General features: G+C 41.7%; 1 protein-coding gene across 1 annotated transcript in view; it reads right to left on the bottom strand.

Moving 5' to 3' along the window:
• Positions 1-8573: 8573 nt before the first annotated feature.
• Positions 8574-18487, bottom strand: part of LOC124037999 (cytosolic phospholipase A2-like) — a 51210-nt gene continuing 41296 nt past the window's right edge. The window contains exons 15-18 of the mRNA XM_046353340.1: positions 13475-13659; positions 10982-11171; positions 9510-9667; positions 8574-8947 (exon numbers count right to left, since the gene is read on the bottom strand). Of these exons, the coding sequence (XP_046209296.1) occupies positions 8819-8947; positions 9510-9667; positions 10982-11171; positions 13475-13659 (662 nt within the window). The 3' untranslated portion in view covers positions 8574-8818. The remainder of the gene's footprint in view (positions 8948-9509; positions 9668-10981; positions 11172-13474; positions 13660-18487) is intronic.

Below are 18487 nucleotides of genomic sequence, written 5' to 3'. Positions count from 1 at the left end.
CGTCACGTTGTAGAGTGCTATATTTTCCATCCTAACGGAAACCCAGAGGGTTTTTCGTTTTACTTGGAGTAGAAACACCATAAATGTAATCAAATTAATTAAGCAAGTACCAGTCAAAATCTTGTATACACATACTCATTCCAGGGGTTTTCTGTATTTTTAGTTTTATTCTACAATGTAGAAAATAGTATGAAATAACACATACGGAATCATATAGTAACCAAAAAAGTGTTAAAAAATATATAAATATACAGTTGAAGTCAGAAATTTACATACACTTAAATTGGAGACATTAAAACTCGTTTTTCATCCCCTCCACAAATTTCCTGAAAAAAGGAATTGCTTAACTTCTTTGAGATAGGGGGCGCTCTTAATTTTTGGATAAAAAACATTCCCGTTTTAAAGAAGATATTTTTTCATGAAAAGATGCTCGACTATGCATGTAATTGACAGCTTTGGAAAGAAAAAACTCTGCGTTTCCAAAACTGCAAAGATATTATCTGTGAGTGCCACAGAACTAATGCTACAGGCGAAACCAAGATGAAGTTTCATACAGGAAATGCCCCAGATTCTGAAGGCACTGTGTTCCAATGTCTCCATATATGGCTGTGAATGCGCCAGGAATGAGCCTGCTCTTTGTGTCGTTTCTCCAAGGTGTCTGCAGCATTGTGACGTATTTGTAGGCATATCATTGGAAGATTGACCATAAGAGACTACATTTACCAGGTGTCCGCCCGGTGTCCTGTGTCAAAATTATTGCGTAATCTTTAGGTCCATGCGCCGTTCCATTTCTTCAGAAGAGAAAGTTAACTGCCACGATGGATTTATCGTCGATAGATATGTGAAAAACACCTTGAGGATTGATTCTAAACATCGGTTTGCCATGTTTCTGTCGATATTATGGAGTTAATTTGGAAAAAAGTTTGCGTTTTAATGACTTAATATTAGTTTTTTTTCTTACCCAAACGTGATGAAGAAAACGGAGTGATTTGTCAACACAAATAGTTTTTTTGCAAAAACTGAACATTTGCTATCTAACTGAGAGTCTCCTCATTGAAAAGATCTGAAGTTCTTCAAAAGTAAATTATTTTATTTGAATGTTTTTCTGGTTTTTGTGAAAATGTTGCTTGCTGAATGTCAGGCATAATCATATGCTAGGCTATCAATACTGTTACACAAATGCTTGTTTTGCTATGGTTAAGAAGCATATTTTTGAAAATCTGAGATGACAGTGTTGTTAACAAAAATGTAAGCTTGAGAGCTAGCATATTGATTTCATTTCATTTGCGATTTTCATGAATAGTTAACGTTGCGTTATGGTAATGAGCTTGAGGCTGTATTCACGATCCCGGATGCGGGATGGCTCGTCGCAACAGGTTAACCCCTCTGTGCACGGAACCCGCTAGCGGGCTGAAATTCCACAACATTCGGTGATCGCTTCATAAATAGTCATATTAAACATTCCTGAAAATACAAGTGTCTCACATGTATCGAAAGCCTAGAATCTTGCTAATCCAACTGCATTGTCAGTTGGTAGAGCATGGCGCTTGTAACGCCAGGGTAGTGGGTTTGATCCCCGGGACCACCCATACGTAGAATGTATGCACACATGACTGTAAGTCGCTTTGGATAAAAGCGTCTGCTAAATGGCATATATTATTATTATATTATTAAAAAAATGATTTACTGCGAAAGAATACAATGTGATTATCTGAGCAGAGAGCCCCATAATTTTATTTTTTAGCCAGCACAGGCGTAACAATCACAAACTGATTAAAATAAATTGTTTACCTTTGACGATCTTCGTCTGTTTGCAATTCCAATGCTCATTGTTAAACAATGAATGATCTTTTGTTTGATAAAATCCGTTTTTATAGCCTAACACAAAACATTTTGTGAACCGCTTATGTCGTGAATACCGTCAGATTCCATTTTCGACGACACATTCAGAACGTGACTTTTCCAGTCATGTTTGGTTTCACTGCAATCAACTGGTTTGTTTGTAACACAATCAAACGTGATGGGCCATTTCGCAGGACGTATTGACTGAAAGAAACCGATTTGAAGACAACAAGTCATGACATCATTGTGCACCAATGATTTGCCCGCTGTTTCGTTGATTGACTGTCTTTTAACCCAATGACCACTGATCGTCTTGAAATCTGAGGCGGCAGGGTAGCCTAGTGGTTAGAATGTTGGACTAGTAAACGGAAGGTTGCTCAAATTCCCGAGCTGACAAGGTACACGTCTGTTGTTCTGCCCCTGAACAGGCAGTTAACCCACTGTTCCTAGGCCATCATTGAAAATAAGAATTTGTTCTTAACTGACTTGCCTAGTTAAATAAAGGTTAAAAAATTGCCAATGAGCTGAGGTAAACGGCAATAGGCCATGTTTATGTGTTGCAAGACCAACCCATGTAGTAAGCTCAAGAGTCATTCGCTATTGAAGTTTCATACCGGACGGAGAAACACATATTACGCACTGCATTGTTTGGTAAACGTGCAGATTCAGCTGTTTATTTATCAATCATTATGGCGACTAAGTCTAGATGTACATATGTACACACATTTTAGAATAAATTGATTGGGAAAGTGAGACGATTCATTTAGCGATTGTGGAGGAATATTTTTTGAATGGGAGTGGACATCGTTTTGGACTTGGGCATCGTTTTATCATGCTAATGGCATCGTTTGAAATTAATAAAATAAAATATTATTTGTGATTTTTTTAATTTTAGAAGCAATATATAAACATGTAATGTCATGAAATGTGAGATGCGTGTGTCAGCCGCCCCACCCCAACCCACATGAAATAGCCTATTTTGAGGCTGTTGAGGGGAGGGCAGGCCCACAACAATGGCCAAAGTGAAATGGAGACAGTAGATACAGCTGAAATGTCATAATATAAAAATAGACAGATCTAGCAGGTCATAATAATATATTTAACCTTATGTTCCCTGTACCCCATATATAATATCTGTTTATTATACCTGTTGATACAGGGCTCATATGTGAAACTATTCAAACTGAACATTTTCTTTCACAGTGACACTGACTCCAAATGGGAGTCTTATCCGGTGTCCTGTGTGATTTTAAGTATGCTCTCTCTAATTCTGTCTCTCGGAGGACCTGAGCCCTAAGGACCATGCATCAGGACTACCTGGCATGATGATTCCTTGCTGTCCCCAGTCCACATGGCCTTGCTGCTGTTCCAGTTTCAACTGTTCTGCCTGCGGCTATGGAACCCTAAACTGTTCATTTTTACTCGAGGTGCTGTCCTGTTGCACCCTCTACAGCCACTGTGATCTCCACCCGGCACAGCCAGAAGAGGACTAGGTTTCTTCCTAGGTTTTTGCCTTTCTAGGGAGTTTTTCCTAGCCACCATGCTTCTACACCTGCATTGCTTGCCGTTTTGGGTTTTAGGCTGGGGCTATATAAATAGATTTGATTTGATAGAGGACTGAGGGTCTTCCAAATATTGAAAGTGTGTAAATAGTTACCCATGTTATTTTGTAAATGTATATATTTTTTTCTTCTCATAAATATATATATTTTTCCCCATTTAAAAAAAATGTTATTTTTCTAAATTTTTGGGGTGTGTTAGAATACCATTTTGGTATTTTGTATATATTTATTTGTTTCAAAATGTATACCTTCACCAATTTTGCCACTTGGGTACATTTGGGCAACTTGTGTGGGAAACCTGGGTGACTTCATGGTAAATGTCATGTAGCACACTCATTTTGGAAGTTATCATTCTGGAACTTTGCACAAGTACTGTTGCCGTCTTATATTTGTCACTGAAATTGTCCCCATCATCCTATCTGAATGTTTGTTTTGTCTTGTTCATTTCAAAGATGATACAAAAATAAAATACGTATGGTTTTTTCATTGTTTTATCTAAACCAGATCTATTGCGTTATATTCTCCTACATTCAATTCACATTTACACAAACTTCAGAGTGTTTTCTTTCAAATGGTACCAAGAATATGCATATCCTTGGTTCTGTGTCTGAGCTACAGGCTGTTAGATTTGGGTATGTCTTCAGGCAGAAAGAGCACAAAACTATAGCTTGTTAAGAGGTTGACAAAGCTATAGTTTGTTAAGTCGGTTAGGACATATACTTTGTGCATGACACAAGTCATTTTTCCAACAATTGTTAACAGACAGATTATTTCACTTATAATTCACTGTATCACAATTCCAGTGGGTCAAACGTTTACATACACTAAGTTGACTGTACCTTTAAACCGCTTAGAAAATGATGTCCTGGCTTTAGAAGCTTCTGATAAATTATGTCAATTGGAGGTGTACCTGTGGATGTATTTTAAGGCCTACCTTCAAACTCAGTGCCTCTTTGTTTGACATCATAGGAAAATCCAAAGAAATCAGCCAAGACCTCAGAAATGTTTTCCCAAGGGAGCAATTTCCAAACGCCTGAAGGTACCATGTTCATCTGTACAAACACCATGAGACTACGTAGCTGTCATACCGCACAGGAATGTATTTGAAATGTATTTGGCTAAGATGTATGTAAACTTCCGACTTCAACTGTACGTGACTCACCACCTGGATTCGGTCTTATGTAGCAACATTTTTATTTTATGTTTTTTTACATTGGATAAAAGTAGAGACTCAGAGCTACAAAATGGTATATCATACACTGCATTTGAGGAAACAATGGGAAATTAATTCTGCTTTGAAAGTTGATAAACTTTCAGAACACCATCTGTTTTAGTACTACAATTTTCTACACCCATTCAGCCTTAGCCCCACCCATATCTTTAAGGGTTGATCGGAGCATTCTGTACTAAATTTTCAGCTACATCCAGACATCGAGAGAGAACAGGTCACTGAACATTACTTGCCCTAGCAAAGCTGGTTAGGCTGTTAAGTTATACAGAGCGCTGATGACTACAACTGTGCTGTCAGATTGTCTGTTGGTAATTTCAGAGTGTTTCGTGTTCAGAGCGCACACTGGATGTTCTGGCCAATAAGTAGGGTTGATCCGAAAGCTCTGACCTCACAACAACAGTCAAGCACCCAAGCTAACTGGCTGACATTGGCTAGCTACTTCCAGGCAAATAATGAGATAACACCCCACTCTGACCATTTTACTCACCCTAGCAGAGCTGGTTAGGCTGTTTTCATGTTGTCCAGAGCGTTGGTGACTAACTTTGCTGCTTGCAACAAATGAATTATGCTTTGTTGCCGACGTTAACTTACACCAGACATATTCAACGGGTGTTGAGCATAAAATGAATCAGTTATTCTGCACTCTGGCACACTAAGACAAGAGTTAAGGTAAACTATGAATCCCAATGCATGACGTAACGTTAGTTAACGGGCCAGCCAGCTAACGTTAGCTAATAATTATCCAAAATGGCATAGCAGTCAAATGTCTTGTCGTGTCGTGTCCCTTGTATATATCGTTTTGTTACATATTTTTTTTCGCATATCTTTTAAAACATTTGACTAAACCTCAACATCTAAATACTCTCCTGCAACCCGTCTCACACAATGTAGCGTGGATCTGCTTTTTCCCCCCTAAAGTATATATATATTTACTTTGGATCCGGAACCCCTCAACTGAAGCTAGCCAGCTAACTACCAGCTATCAGTCAGCAAACCATTGCTAGCGGTCATCGGCTAACCTTTAGCTCGGGAAAGCTCTCGCCAGTTCGAACAATGCGACTCTAACCAGAGCATAACGGACCTATTATTTTTATCCCCGGATTCCCACCACAAACTGAACATTTTCATCTGGGTCTTCACAACTAGCTTACCGCAACCCCGGATGACTACTCCTGGCTAGCGTTTCCATCCACTTAGCTTGAAGCTAGCCCAGCCAGAGCTCCTGTGCTACCACCGAAGCATACTCCTGGGCTACAATCGATGTCACCGCATGAAGAGGCATAAACAGACTTAACCCCATCGTGATGTCCCCCAAAGGCTAACTTTATAGCCCTTGCTATCTGCTTGCTTGCTAATTCGGCCTGCTAACTGCTAGCCTGCCCCAGTCTACTAACTGCTAGCTTGTTTAGCCCCAGTCTGCTAACTGCAAGCTTGTTTAGCCCCGGCCTAATAACTGCTAGCTTGTTAGCACAGGCCTGCTAACTGTCTGAATAGCCGTGTCCCCAGCCAGCCCAACCTCTCACTGGACCCATATTTATTTTCAATCTCTTTTCAATTTTTAATTCGTTTATACCTTCCGCTAACCTGCCTCACCCAATATGATATGGGATCGCTATTATTTTACATTTTTAGAACACACTCAAGAACCTCCAGAAGCTAACCAGCTACAAGCTATTTCGTCATTTTTAGTCACTGCTAGCGGCTTTTACCTTCTGCACAGCCAGCCAGTTTTTTTTGCTTGGATAATACTCGCCAGTCTAGCTTCCCTGTCCCATCTACCGCTGCCCCCTGCATCCTGTAGCTCTAACTCCAAAAAGTTCTGGGACACTAAAGTCCATGGAGAACAAGAGCACCTCCTCCCAGCTGCCCACTGCACTGAGGCTAGGTAACACGGTCACCACCGATAAATCCATGATTATCGAAAACTTCAACAAGCATTTCTCAACGGCTGGCCATGCCTTCCTCCTGGCTACTCCAACCTCGGCCAGCTCCACCCCCTCCCCGCAACTACTCGCCCAAGCCTCTCCAGGTTCTCCTTTACCCAAATCCAGATAGCAGATGTTCTGAAAGAGCTGCAAAACCTGGACCCGTACAAATCAGCTGGGCTTGACAATCTGGACCCTCTATTTCTGAAACTATCCACCGCCATTGTCGCAACCCCTATCACCAGCCTGTTCAACCTCTCTTTCATATCGTCTGAGATCCCCAAGGATTGGAAAGCTGCCACAGTCATCCCCCTCTTCAAACTGTTACAGACCTATATCCATCCTGCCCTGCCTATCTAAGGTCTTCGAAAGCCAAGTCAACAAACAGGTCACTGACCATCTCGAATCCCACCATACCTTCTCCGCTGTGCAATCTGGTTTCCGAGCCGGTCACGTGGTGCACCTCATCCACGCTCAAGGTACTAAACGATATCATAACCGCCATCGATAAAAGACAGTACTGTGCAGCCGTCTTCATCGACCTTGCCAAGGCTTTCGACTCTGTCAATCACCATATTCTTATCGGAAGACTCAGTAGCCTCGGTTTTTCTGATGACTGCCTTGCCTGGTTCAACAACTACTTTGCAGACAGAGTTCAGTGCGTCAAATCGGAGGGCATGCTGTCTTGTTCTCTGGCAGTCTCTACGGGGGTGCCACAGGGTTCAATTCTCGGGCCGACTCTTTTCTCTGTATATGTCAATGATGTTGCTGCGGGCGATTCCCTGATCCACCTCTACGCAGATGACACCATTCTGTATACTTCCAGCCTGTCCTTGGACACTGTGCTATCTAACCTCCAAACGAGCTTCAATGCCATACAACACTCCTTCCGTGGCCTCCAACTGCTCTTAAACGCAAGTAAAACCAAATGCATGCTTTTCAACCATTCACTGCCTGCTTTTCAACCGTTCGCTAGCATCACCAACCTGGATGGTTCCGACCTAGAATATGTGGACATCTATAAGTACCTCGGTGTCTGGCTAGACTGTAAACTCTCCTTCCAGACTCATATCAAACATCTCCAATCTAAAATCAAATCTAGTCGGCTTTCTATTCCGCAATAAAGCCTCCTTCACTCACACCGCCAAACTTACCCTAGTAAAACTGACGATCCTACCGATCCGCGACTTTGGCGATGTCATCTACAAAATAGCTTCAAATACTCTACTCAGCAAACTGGTTGCAGTTTATCACAGTGCCATCCGTTTTGTTACTAAAGCACCTTACACCACCCACCACTGTGACCTGTATGCTCTAGTCAGCTGGTCCTCGCTACATATTCGTCGCCAGACCCACTGGCTCCAGGTCATCTACAAGTCCATGCTAGATAAAGCTCAGCCTTATCTCAGTTCACTGGTCACGATGGCAACACCCACCTGTAGCACGTGCTCCAGCAGGTGTATCTCACTGATCATCCCTAAAGCCAACACCTCATTTGGCCGCCTTTCATTCCAGTTCTCCGCTGCCTTTGACTGGAACTAATTGCAAAAATCGCTTAAGTTGGAGACTTATCTCCCTCACCAACTTTAAACATCTGCTATCTGAGCAGCTAACCGATCGCTGCAGCTGTACATAGTCCATCGGTAAATAGCCCACCCAATTTACCTACCTCATCCCCATACTGTTTTTATTTATTTACTTTTCTGCTCTTTTGCACACCAATATCTCTACCTGTACATGACCATCTGATCATTTATCACTCCAGTGTTAATCTGCAAAATTGTAATTATTCACCTACCTCCTCATGCCTTTTGCACACAATGTATATAGACTCTTTTTTTTCTACTGTGTTATTGACTTGTTAATTGTTTACTCCATGTGTAACTCTGTTGTCTGTTCACACTGCTATGCTTTATCTTGGCCAGGTCGCAGTTGCAAATGAGAACTTGTTCTCAACTAGCCTACCTGGTTAAATAAAGGTCAAATAAAAAAATAAAAACAGTACACTTTAACTTGAAATAAATACTTTATGTCGAGAGCATGTCTGCCAAGCTGTCATCAAGGCAAAGGGTGGCTCCTTTGAAGAATCTTAGATATATCTTCATATGTTTATGTTCATATGTTTTTATTGGTTGCTACATGATTCCATGTGTTATTTAGTAAATAAAAATGTAGAAATAACTTTTGACTGGTTCTGTATGTCATTTCGCAAAGTCTTGTCTGATAGCTTGACGTTGCTTCTGCCAGCATTCCGGCTCTCACTTCCGGGCTTTCTCCCGCTTCAGGAACATTTTGTTCTGGATCTCGTTGAGTGAGAGGGACACAGAGCTGCGTGAGGGATTCTCCTTCCTGTACATAATGCTCTCCTTAATTGCTTCTTTTATCACCTAGAGAGGTGGATGGAGGATGTGGAATGGGTTAAACACTGTATTAACCTACACATGTGGTTAGTCAATTGACCGTTAACAAGCAATCATAATGAATTCAAATGTGGTTATAGGTTAGATTTTAAAAAACAATCAGCATAGGCCTATACACAGGCGTTTGATGTCCAGGGGACCCATAATTAGATCTGGCTAACCGAACTCGCCACTATGTGGAGGGTGGTTTGAACAGGAGTCAGGATGCACATCATCTACCACATACAGTACTAATGTCATATTGGAAAACCACTTCAGTCACTGGCATTTTAGTTCTGACCGACTGAACTGACTTTTTGATTCGTGGAATCTTTTTACACACCCACACAAAGTGCTTAAGAATCAATTTGACCTTGATGTTAAAAGCACTTCACGATAACGCACCAACCACAGACAAAACTAATATGACTCCACATCAACATATTCCTGGCTCTTTAATTAAAGAGCACTTAATTGTTTCAAAAACTGTCTGACCTAACATATTAGAGACGGATGTACAGTATGCGATGTTGTTGAAGGCTGAACATACCTCGATGTTGTTGAGCGTATTGAACTCCATGAGGTCGTGGAGTTGTGTGAAGGCCTGGTTTGAGTACTGGAAGTTAAACGTGGAGTACGGCGTCTCGGGGTCATCAAAGATGTCAAAGTCAGCCATCTTCTTCTCCTGTTCTGTTTCACGAGGCACTCCTTCAAACACACAGCAAAGGGATGATATTTATTTCAGGATGATAGTGACTATGACTAACTAATAAATGGTCATATACAGCTAATAATAGCCTATATCATATGACTAATTCAGAACTACGGTTGTTTCAGCCCCAACTCCAGTGGATTATGCACATTTTAACAATGGCGAAGTTACGTGATGGTTAGTCATCTGTGCCTCACCACCTGGATTCGGTCTTCTGTAGCAAAATTTGAAATCATGTTTTTGACATGGAATACAAGTAGAGACTCAGAGCTACAAAATGGTATATTATACACTGCATTTTTGAGTAACAATGGGAAAGTAATTCTGCTTTGAAAGTTGATAAACTTGTAAACTCACTTTAGCGAAAATGGCCTTTGAATGTTTTGGTATCTAGTGTAGAGCTCTTCTTTGTTTACACCCATTCAGCATCGTTCAAACCCTCTTAAGCTTTAGCTGTACCCATCTCGTTTCACTCTCTGAGGGTTCAGAGCGCACACTTGACGCTCTGGCCAATGATTTGTTTACCTCTGGATAACATGAAAACAGCCTTACCAGCTCTGCAGGCAACAATGTAATTCATGATACCGGCCATATTCAACGGGGGTTGTACACCTTAGCTTAAGTCATGTAGCTCAAGGCACACTTTAGCTTAAGTCATCCTAAATGAGGTGTACACTTGTCTTTGACTATACAGGGGATTAACAGACCAGTGATATAACCTACTCTCTCTCCTACACAGACCTAAATATATCAGTGTATGACAACATGTGAGTGGCCCTCGTCATGAGGCCCTAAACACTCTAGTTCAGTGTGTCTGCCGCAGAGGCCAGGCCAGTGTATATATGTGTTCCTATGGCTGATGATGTTTACCCTGTTTACACACACTGCTCTCCCAGCATAGTAAGAGATTCCCCCCATATCACCTGGTCACAGATCTGCTCCTTATGGGTTCATAAGTCACCCCACTAGGCAACTTGTAAAATACCAATCCCACACATGGCCCAGTTCTCCACTATAAACCCTCAACTTCCGTAGGGGCATATTCCCTATGGATAAACAGTCAGTAAGGGGCCTACTATTATGTATGGGATACATCGGAACAGACCAGACTTGATCGGAATACACTGGAATTGATCTAGGAACCAAAACCAAGATAGGGGAGACCAGTCACTAAAATAACATTAATTATAGCTAAACATAGCTTAATTGAAGAGGAAATCACTTTCAAACAGGGCTCACATATTTCACATGTACACAAACAACATGTACAGACATACATATGGCATACACTGTACATATACAGTACTTACCAGGGGCTTTGAACATCCTGAAGTTGATGTTGACCAGGACAAAATGGATGACAGTGGGGCAGTTCCGTTCCCCCTTTATTGGCTTGAAGATGTAGCACTCTTTCAGGCCCTCGCGGTCAAACACCTTGGGGTCGATCTTAGGGAATGGCAGCTTGTTCATCCGGGCCCACTTCTCAGCCAGCAGCAGCTCCTATACACCAAAGACAGGTCAAAAAGTTCACATCTCGATTACTACGGAATAGTAAAATGATTGTAACTTTTATCCTAACTCATAACTACTTAATCATCACACAAAATAATCTTTGATGATCAAATGAAATAAACATTTTAAAGCAAAGTACTGGCAGGCAGAGCTTGGCAGTACAATGATCTAACCTGAAGGGTGACCACATTTTGACTAGGCCATTCCAAGACATTTAAATGTTTCCCCTTAAACCACTCGAGTGTCGCTTTAGCAGTATGCTTAGGGTCATTGTCCTGCTGGAAGGTGAACCTCCATCCCAGTCTCAAATCTCTGGAAGACTGAAACAAGTATCCCTCAAGAATTTCCCTGTATTTAGCACCATCCATCATTCCATCAATTCTGACCAGTTTCCCAGTCCCTACCGATGAAAAACATCCCCACAGCATGATGCTAGATGGATAGTGTTCTCGGGGTGATGAGAGGTGTTGGGTTTGTGCCAGATGTAGCGTTTTCCTCGACGGCCAAAAAGCTAAATTTGTGTCACATCTGACCAGAGCACCTTCTTCCACATGCCTTTTGGCGAACACCAAATGTGTTTGCTCATTTTTTTCTTAAAGCAATGGCTTTTTCCTGGCCACTCTTCCATAAAGCCCAGTTCTGTGGAGTGTACGGCTTAAAGTGGTCCTATGGACTGATGTTCCAATCTCCACTGTGGAGCTCTGCAGCTCCTTCAGGGTTATCTTTAGTCTCTGATTCATGCCCTCCTTGCCTGGTCTGTGAGTTTTGGTGGGCGGCCCTCTCTTGGCAGGTTTGTTGTGGTGCCATATCCTTTAAACATTTGTATAATGGATTTAATGGTGCTCTGTGGGATGTTCAAAGTTTTTGATACATATTTTTTAACCCAACCCTGATTTGTACTTCACAACTTTTGGAAACATGTAATATTTTTCATTTCACTTCACCAATTTGGACCATTTTGTGTACGTCCATTACATGAAATCCAAATAAAAATCCATTTAAATTACAGGTTGTAATGCCACAAAATAGGGAAAATGCCAAGGGGGATGAATACTTTTGCAAGGCACATAGCCTTCCTGTCTCAGTTTGCATGCTTTTGAGTTTTGGCCACATTATTATTATTATTTTTTACTATTCAGCTGACCATCCTAAACTCTCATAACAAATTAGGTGGTGTTTTTGGTGTAACAGTAATGTTATATCATGTGATTATATTTGGTTCTGTTATGTAGAGTACTAATTATTCATTATGTGATCTTCCTAGACATTGATTCAGCTTTTGATCTAACTTCACAATGCTCCGGCCACACCTGCTCCCGCTGCACTGAGCGAGCAAAGGGAATGTAACACAGTTAAGAAGGGAGACTTAAAACAGGATTGAGTGAAGTAGCAGCAAATATGTTGAATAAGAAACTAATGAGCATGGAGAGCCTCACAAGTTTGATGAAATTACCTTATGTGTTTGAGTTTAATACGTCTATTTACTTAAATGTGTAGCTCTTCATCAGAAGTACACTTTTTACAAGTTGTTAGGCCTAACCAGTCCCTCCAGGATTGTGATTTCTGTGGCCAAAAATGCTTGATTTTGCGGCAGCTTTTCTGAAAAGCTGCGATACATTTTGCGATGTTTTTTTCACTTTAATTTTGAAATGGTTTTGCACGGTCGTTAGCTGTTATTTTTGTTTGCAAATGAGATTGATTTCTGTTCATGGCACCAGCCATCAACAATCACCCATCTTCGCACGTGAATACGTTGACAAACCAGGGGGAAAAAACTTCGTTGACATGTGGTTGTACTGGGCCATTTTCCACAGTAACAGTGCAGTAATTAGTCAATATTACAAACCCGCTTTTGATTGGATTCTTTAATGCACCAAAAGTGCAGGAATTGTTCAAAATCGCGAGCTCTCATATAATATGTGCTGATTAGTTGATTTTTCATTGAATTACGCGATCGCACAATCCTGGAGGGACTGCCTAACTGTCCTCTCCAGTTTTAGCTGGAATTTAACCTGAAAATATTTGAGAAATATGATTGATTGACAATAGGCATATGCGTTGCGCAGAATATCAGATCTCAACAACGATTGGAGAAGTGTTTGACATGATATGATATATATGTTTTCACAAGCACAACGTGACTGGAAGAGACAGGTTGAAATGTGACTGAAATATGGAACAAAACAACAATTAGTGATGTTTGAACTTGTTGATAAAATGCGGGACATGGTTGGTTTCGGGACTCAGGACAAAGGTCCAAATTGTGGGACTGTCCTGCACAATCTACTGACCTTGAAGGGTGGACTGGAGTCACTGGGGCGGGCTGAAAAGTCGAAGGAGATGATGAGGTCAACGCCACGCTGCGGGCGCAGGATGAGGGGGTACGGGAGGTTATAGGTCAGACCACTGTCCACTACGTGGATCTTCTTACTCTTCACGTCCAGTGGCTCGTAGATACCAGCAAACTCATCTGGGTCTGAGAATGTTATGGAATACAATGCAGAATAAATAACAGAAGGTGTTATAGTAGAAATGCGCAAGGGAACGGATGTGTGTGTTGATTGGGTGTGTGTGGAATTAAAAGTTAAAGGCGAAGGATAGGCTACAACTATCAAGAGCCAACAGCTTGCTTGACAAGTGTCTCTCAGTTTTATGCAGTCGAGACCGATACTATGTAATCATATTTGATGAGTTAACCTAGCTATGGCAGCTATTAGACGCAGACCAGCTGGCCGGTTTGTTTACGGACATATTCAGTCAATCCCTATACCAGTCTGCTGTTCCCACATGCTTCAGGAGGGCCACCATTGTTCCTGTTCCCAAGAAAGCTAAGGTAACTGAGCTAAACGACTACCGCCCCGTAGCACTCACTTCTGTCATCATGAAGTGCTTGAGAGACTAGTCAAGGACCATATCACCTCCACCCTACCTGACACCCTAGACCCACTCCAATTTGCTTACCGCCCAAATAGGTCCACAGACGATGCAATCTCAACCACACGGCACACTGCCCTAACCCATCTGGACAAGAGGAATACCTATGCGAGAATGCTGTTCATCGACTACAGCTCGGCATTCAACACCGTAGTACCCTCCAAGCTCAAGACCCTGGGTCTCGACCTCGCCCTGTGCAACTGGTTACTGGAATTCCTGACGGGCCGCCCCCAGGTGGTGAGGGTAGGCAACAACATCTCCACCCCGCTGATCCTCAACACTGGGGCCCCACAAGGGTGCGTTCTGAGCCCTCTCCTGTACTCCCTGTTCACCCACGACTGCGTGGCCACGCACGCCTCCAACTCAATCATCAAGTTTGCGGACGACACAACAGTGGTAGGCTTGATTACCAACAACGACGAGACGGCCTACAGGGAGGAGGTGAGGGCCCTCGGAGTGTGGTGTCAGGAAAATAACCTCACACTCAACGTCAACAAAACTAAGGAGATGATTGTGGACTTCAGGAAACAGCAGAGGGAACACCCCCCTATCCACATCGATGGAACAGTTGTAGAGAGGGTAGCAAGTTTTAAGTTCCTCGGCATACACATCACAGACAAACTGAATTGGTCCACTCACACAGACAGCATCGTGAAGAAGGCGCAGCAGCGCCTCTTCAACCTCAGGAGGCTGAAGAAATTTGGCTTGTCACCAAAAGCACTCACAAACTTCTACAGATGCACAATCGAGAGCATCCTGGCGGGCTGGATCACCGCCTGGTACGGCAACTGCTCCGCCCACAACCGTAAGGCTCTCCAGAGGGTAGTGAGGTCTGCACAACGCATCACCAGGGGCAAACTACCTGCCCTCCAGGACACCTACACCACCCGATGTTAGAGGAAGGCCATAAAGATCATCAAGGACAACAACCACCCGAGCCACTGCCTGTTCACCCCGCTATCATCCAGAAGGCGAGGTCAGTACAGGTGCATCAAAGCTGGGACCGAGAGACTGAAAAACGTCTTCTATCTCAAGGCCATCAGACTGTTAAACAGCCACCACTAACATTGAGTGGCTGCTGCCAACACAAAGACACTGACTCAACTCCAGCCACTTTAATAATGGATATTGATGGGAAATGATGTAAAATATATCACTAGCCACTTTAAACAATGCTACCTAATATAAGAGTAGAATGTACAAGCTGACATTTCGAAATTGAGTAGTGCTGTCACGCCCTGGTCTTAGTATTTTGTGTTTTCTTTATTATTTTGGTCAGGCCAGGGTGTGACATGGGTTTACATTTACATTTAAGTAATTTAGCAGACGCTCTTATCCAGAGCGACTTACAATGTGGGGTGTTTTGTATTGGGGTTTTAGTAGGTATTAGGATTGTGGCTTAGTAGGGTTGTCTAGCATAGTCTATGGCTGTCTGAATTGGTTCTCAATCAGAGGCAGGTGATTATCATCGTCTCTGATTGGGAGCCATATTTAGGCACCCATATTCTTTGAGTGTTTCGTGGGTGATTGTTCCTGTCTCTGTGTTTGTTGTCACCAGATAGGCTGTATAGGTTTTCACATTCTGTTTGTTGTTTCTTGTTTCTTGTATTGTTCGTTTTTCGTCGTCATTAAACATGTATCAAAAATACAACGCTGAATTTTGGTCCGACTCTCCTTCGACGGAAGAAAACCGTAACAAGTGCATCATCAGTTCCTCAAGGCACATTAGTCTTTGCACACCTTAGAGAGCTATTTATAATTTGTCAGAAATGTCCTGATCAACTAGCCCATGTCAGCTAACGTAAAGAATTAGAACCTAACAGTTGGCACTGAGAGCAGGGTTCACCACGATTTGTAGTCAAACCAGAGAGTCCAGATCAGTGGAGCAGGAGCTGGCAACAAACAACATACGCACAGTTCCCACACCTGTTATCCACTCATTTTGACATCTTGGGGAGATGAGAAAACATAGGCTGAACAATTATAGGATATGGACCTAGAGAGCCTGAGTTTATTCGGTAGGCCCATTGTGTAAGAACCGGTTGTAAATATCTGGTGGAGGGTAGGTTCCTTAAGGATAGGTCCTGAGTGGAGGTTTTCCTCTGCAAGATCCAGGTAAAAATCAGGTTTAGGGTAGGATCCATAAGGATAGGTTCCGAGTGGAGGTTTTCCTCTGCAAGACCTAGGAGTGACAATACAGTGTAGGGTAGGTTCCGTATTAGGATAGGTCCCTAGTGGAGGTATTCCCCTGCGAGATCTGTAAAAGGGACAAAAGTCCCAGCTGCAGTGAGTTTTTGTAAGACGAGAGTTCTAGAACATAATGAGTTTTAGGAAGACGAGAGTTCTTGCAACTAGTGAGTTTTAGAAGATGAGAGTTCTAGAAGCCAGTGAGTAAATTTTTTAAACAAAAAATAAGATATTCGGACACTGTTTGAGTTACATGCAGTAGCAATACAGAGAGAGGTTGGTTTATGCCCTATGGGGAGGGGGAACCATGAAAGATTATGTGGAAATTAGGAAGACAAGGATGAATAATTTTGGTAACGTATGTTATCAAAAACATTGATTTTTGTGGTGCAATATTGGAATCTGTATTCTCCAGTAATACATTTGCAGACGCTATAGTATTGGTACTAATATAAGGTATTAAGTGCCATGACCAATGAATTAGGTACAGAAACCATAACTAATCTCCCGGGGAAGTGGGTAGCGCTACCATGGAAAATAGTTAATACGTGTGTATTATAGATGGGAGTTAAGAAATTTAAAACACCCTAAACACAAATGGGAGAGGTTGTGGAATAATAACTATTGGCCAAAATACTCAGAAAGTTTAGTTTTTTTTGATCTCATGAGATATTTTATGTGGTTCTATTATGAAATTGATTTCTAGAATGTACGAAAGGGTGGTGGGGTAACGAGGAATTAGCAAAAGGGTTTAAATGTTTTTATTTATTTTTTAGTTAGTTCATGAACATTGTGGTGCGGTGGTTATGGAGAATAAATAGTACATGCTAAATAAAAGATAAATAAATTATGGAGTAGGCCATAAACAGAGTTCCAGATAACTGAGGCCTGTTCATGTGTGTTTTCGACCTATGGTTTACCACACACACACACACCTGCACGCACACACAACTTACAGGTTATGAATATGTGTTAGTGGTGTTGATACTGTGGGATTTATTTTGGTGGGGTCTTTTCAATTCAGTTTTAAATTGGGTATACAGAAGGATGGACATGTTTGGAAGGTTTTGAAATGGTTTCTGAAGGACAGGGAAAGAAAAGGGAGGGGAAATATTTAATTGTGTCAAATGCCTTGTGTCCTGACTTTCCGGTGAGCCCTGATCAAACTCACTAGAAATGATAGAAACAGGTGGGCTTGAATTATAAAATGAATGATTAACACCAGTTTCTACTCTATTTTACCATTACTTCATGAGATACTATTATTTCCTTATGGGGTTATCAAGAGTTGTAATTCTAAGTTGATTAGTTATTCAAATTTGTTTATTTTTGATTTAACATGTTGTTTTTGAATCACGATGTGAATCGTGTTCAAAGGGAAAATTACCAGTTCCCTGGGTTCCTGGTACTTGGGTAAATATACAAATGCACTTTGTTCAATCTGCATATAGAAGGAAAACTATGTTAAATAGGGATGACAGTTACTCCAAATGGATTGTGATATGTGTATTGCCGATTTCCGCTTTGTCTTTGTTTCGATACAAATTTCACCAGATTGGGACTTATGGAGTGTGGGATTCCCCAATGGGTTAGGGTGCTAACTTCCTGATCTGGTAACTCTTCCGAGAGGTTGCCAGTACAATAAGGGAGTATGAACTAACTTGAAAATGGTTTTAACAGTAACAGTATGTTGCTATGCTCTTTGACATTTGTCGTAGAGATAATGTTATTAAAAACTTCTTAGGGCTAGGCGTTCCGGTTGAAATTGGAGGGCGAGCAATTCAAATAAATAATCATAAAAAATATGTATATATTAAGGTTAATGTAATAATTTGTCATATAGTCAATGCTTGTCTGGATTTCCTGAAACAGATATGAATTGAACTAAACTGTTGTTCTGATCTGTCCTTTTTTGAGGTTATCATGGAAGGTGACGTCAGATCGTGTATTAATGCATGGTAGGAATAATTTGACCACAAACAGTGAACCTGTGTGTGAACCTCAAAACCCCTCCCTGAATGGCTGAAGAAAGAGCGACAAAAGCATTCATGCGACAGTGACAGTGACTTTTAACACTCCAATCTGAGTCCGAGCCAAACCAGAGTAAGGACAGCAGGAGGGCTGAGAGCCCATGTGGAGTGAGCGTGGAGAGAGAACGGCTCAGGTGAGAGACTTGTGTACGT

The sequence above is a fragment of the Oncorhynchus gorbuscha genome, linkage group LG06 (assembly GCF_021184085.1).
Source record: "Oncorhynchus gorbuscha isolate QuinsamMale2020 ecotype Even-year linkage group LG06, OgorEven_v1.0, whole genome shotgun sequence".
Lineage (NCBI taxonomy): Eukaryota > Metazoa > Chordata > Actinopteri > Salmoniformes > Salmonidae > Oncorhynchus > Oncorhynchus gorbuscha.
This window is presented reverse-complemented; position numbering and strand designations above follow the sequence as displayed.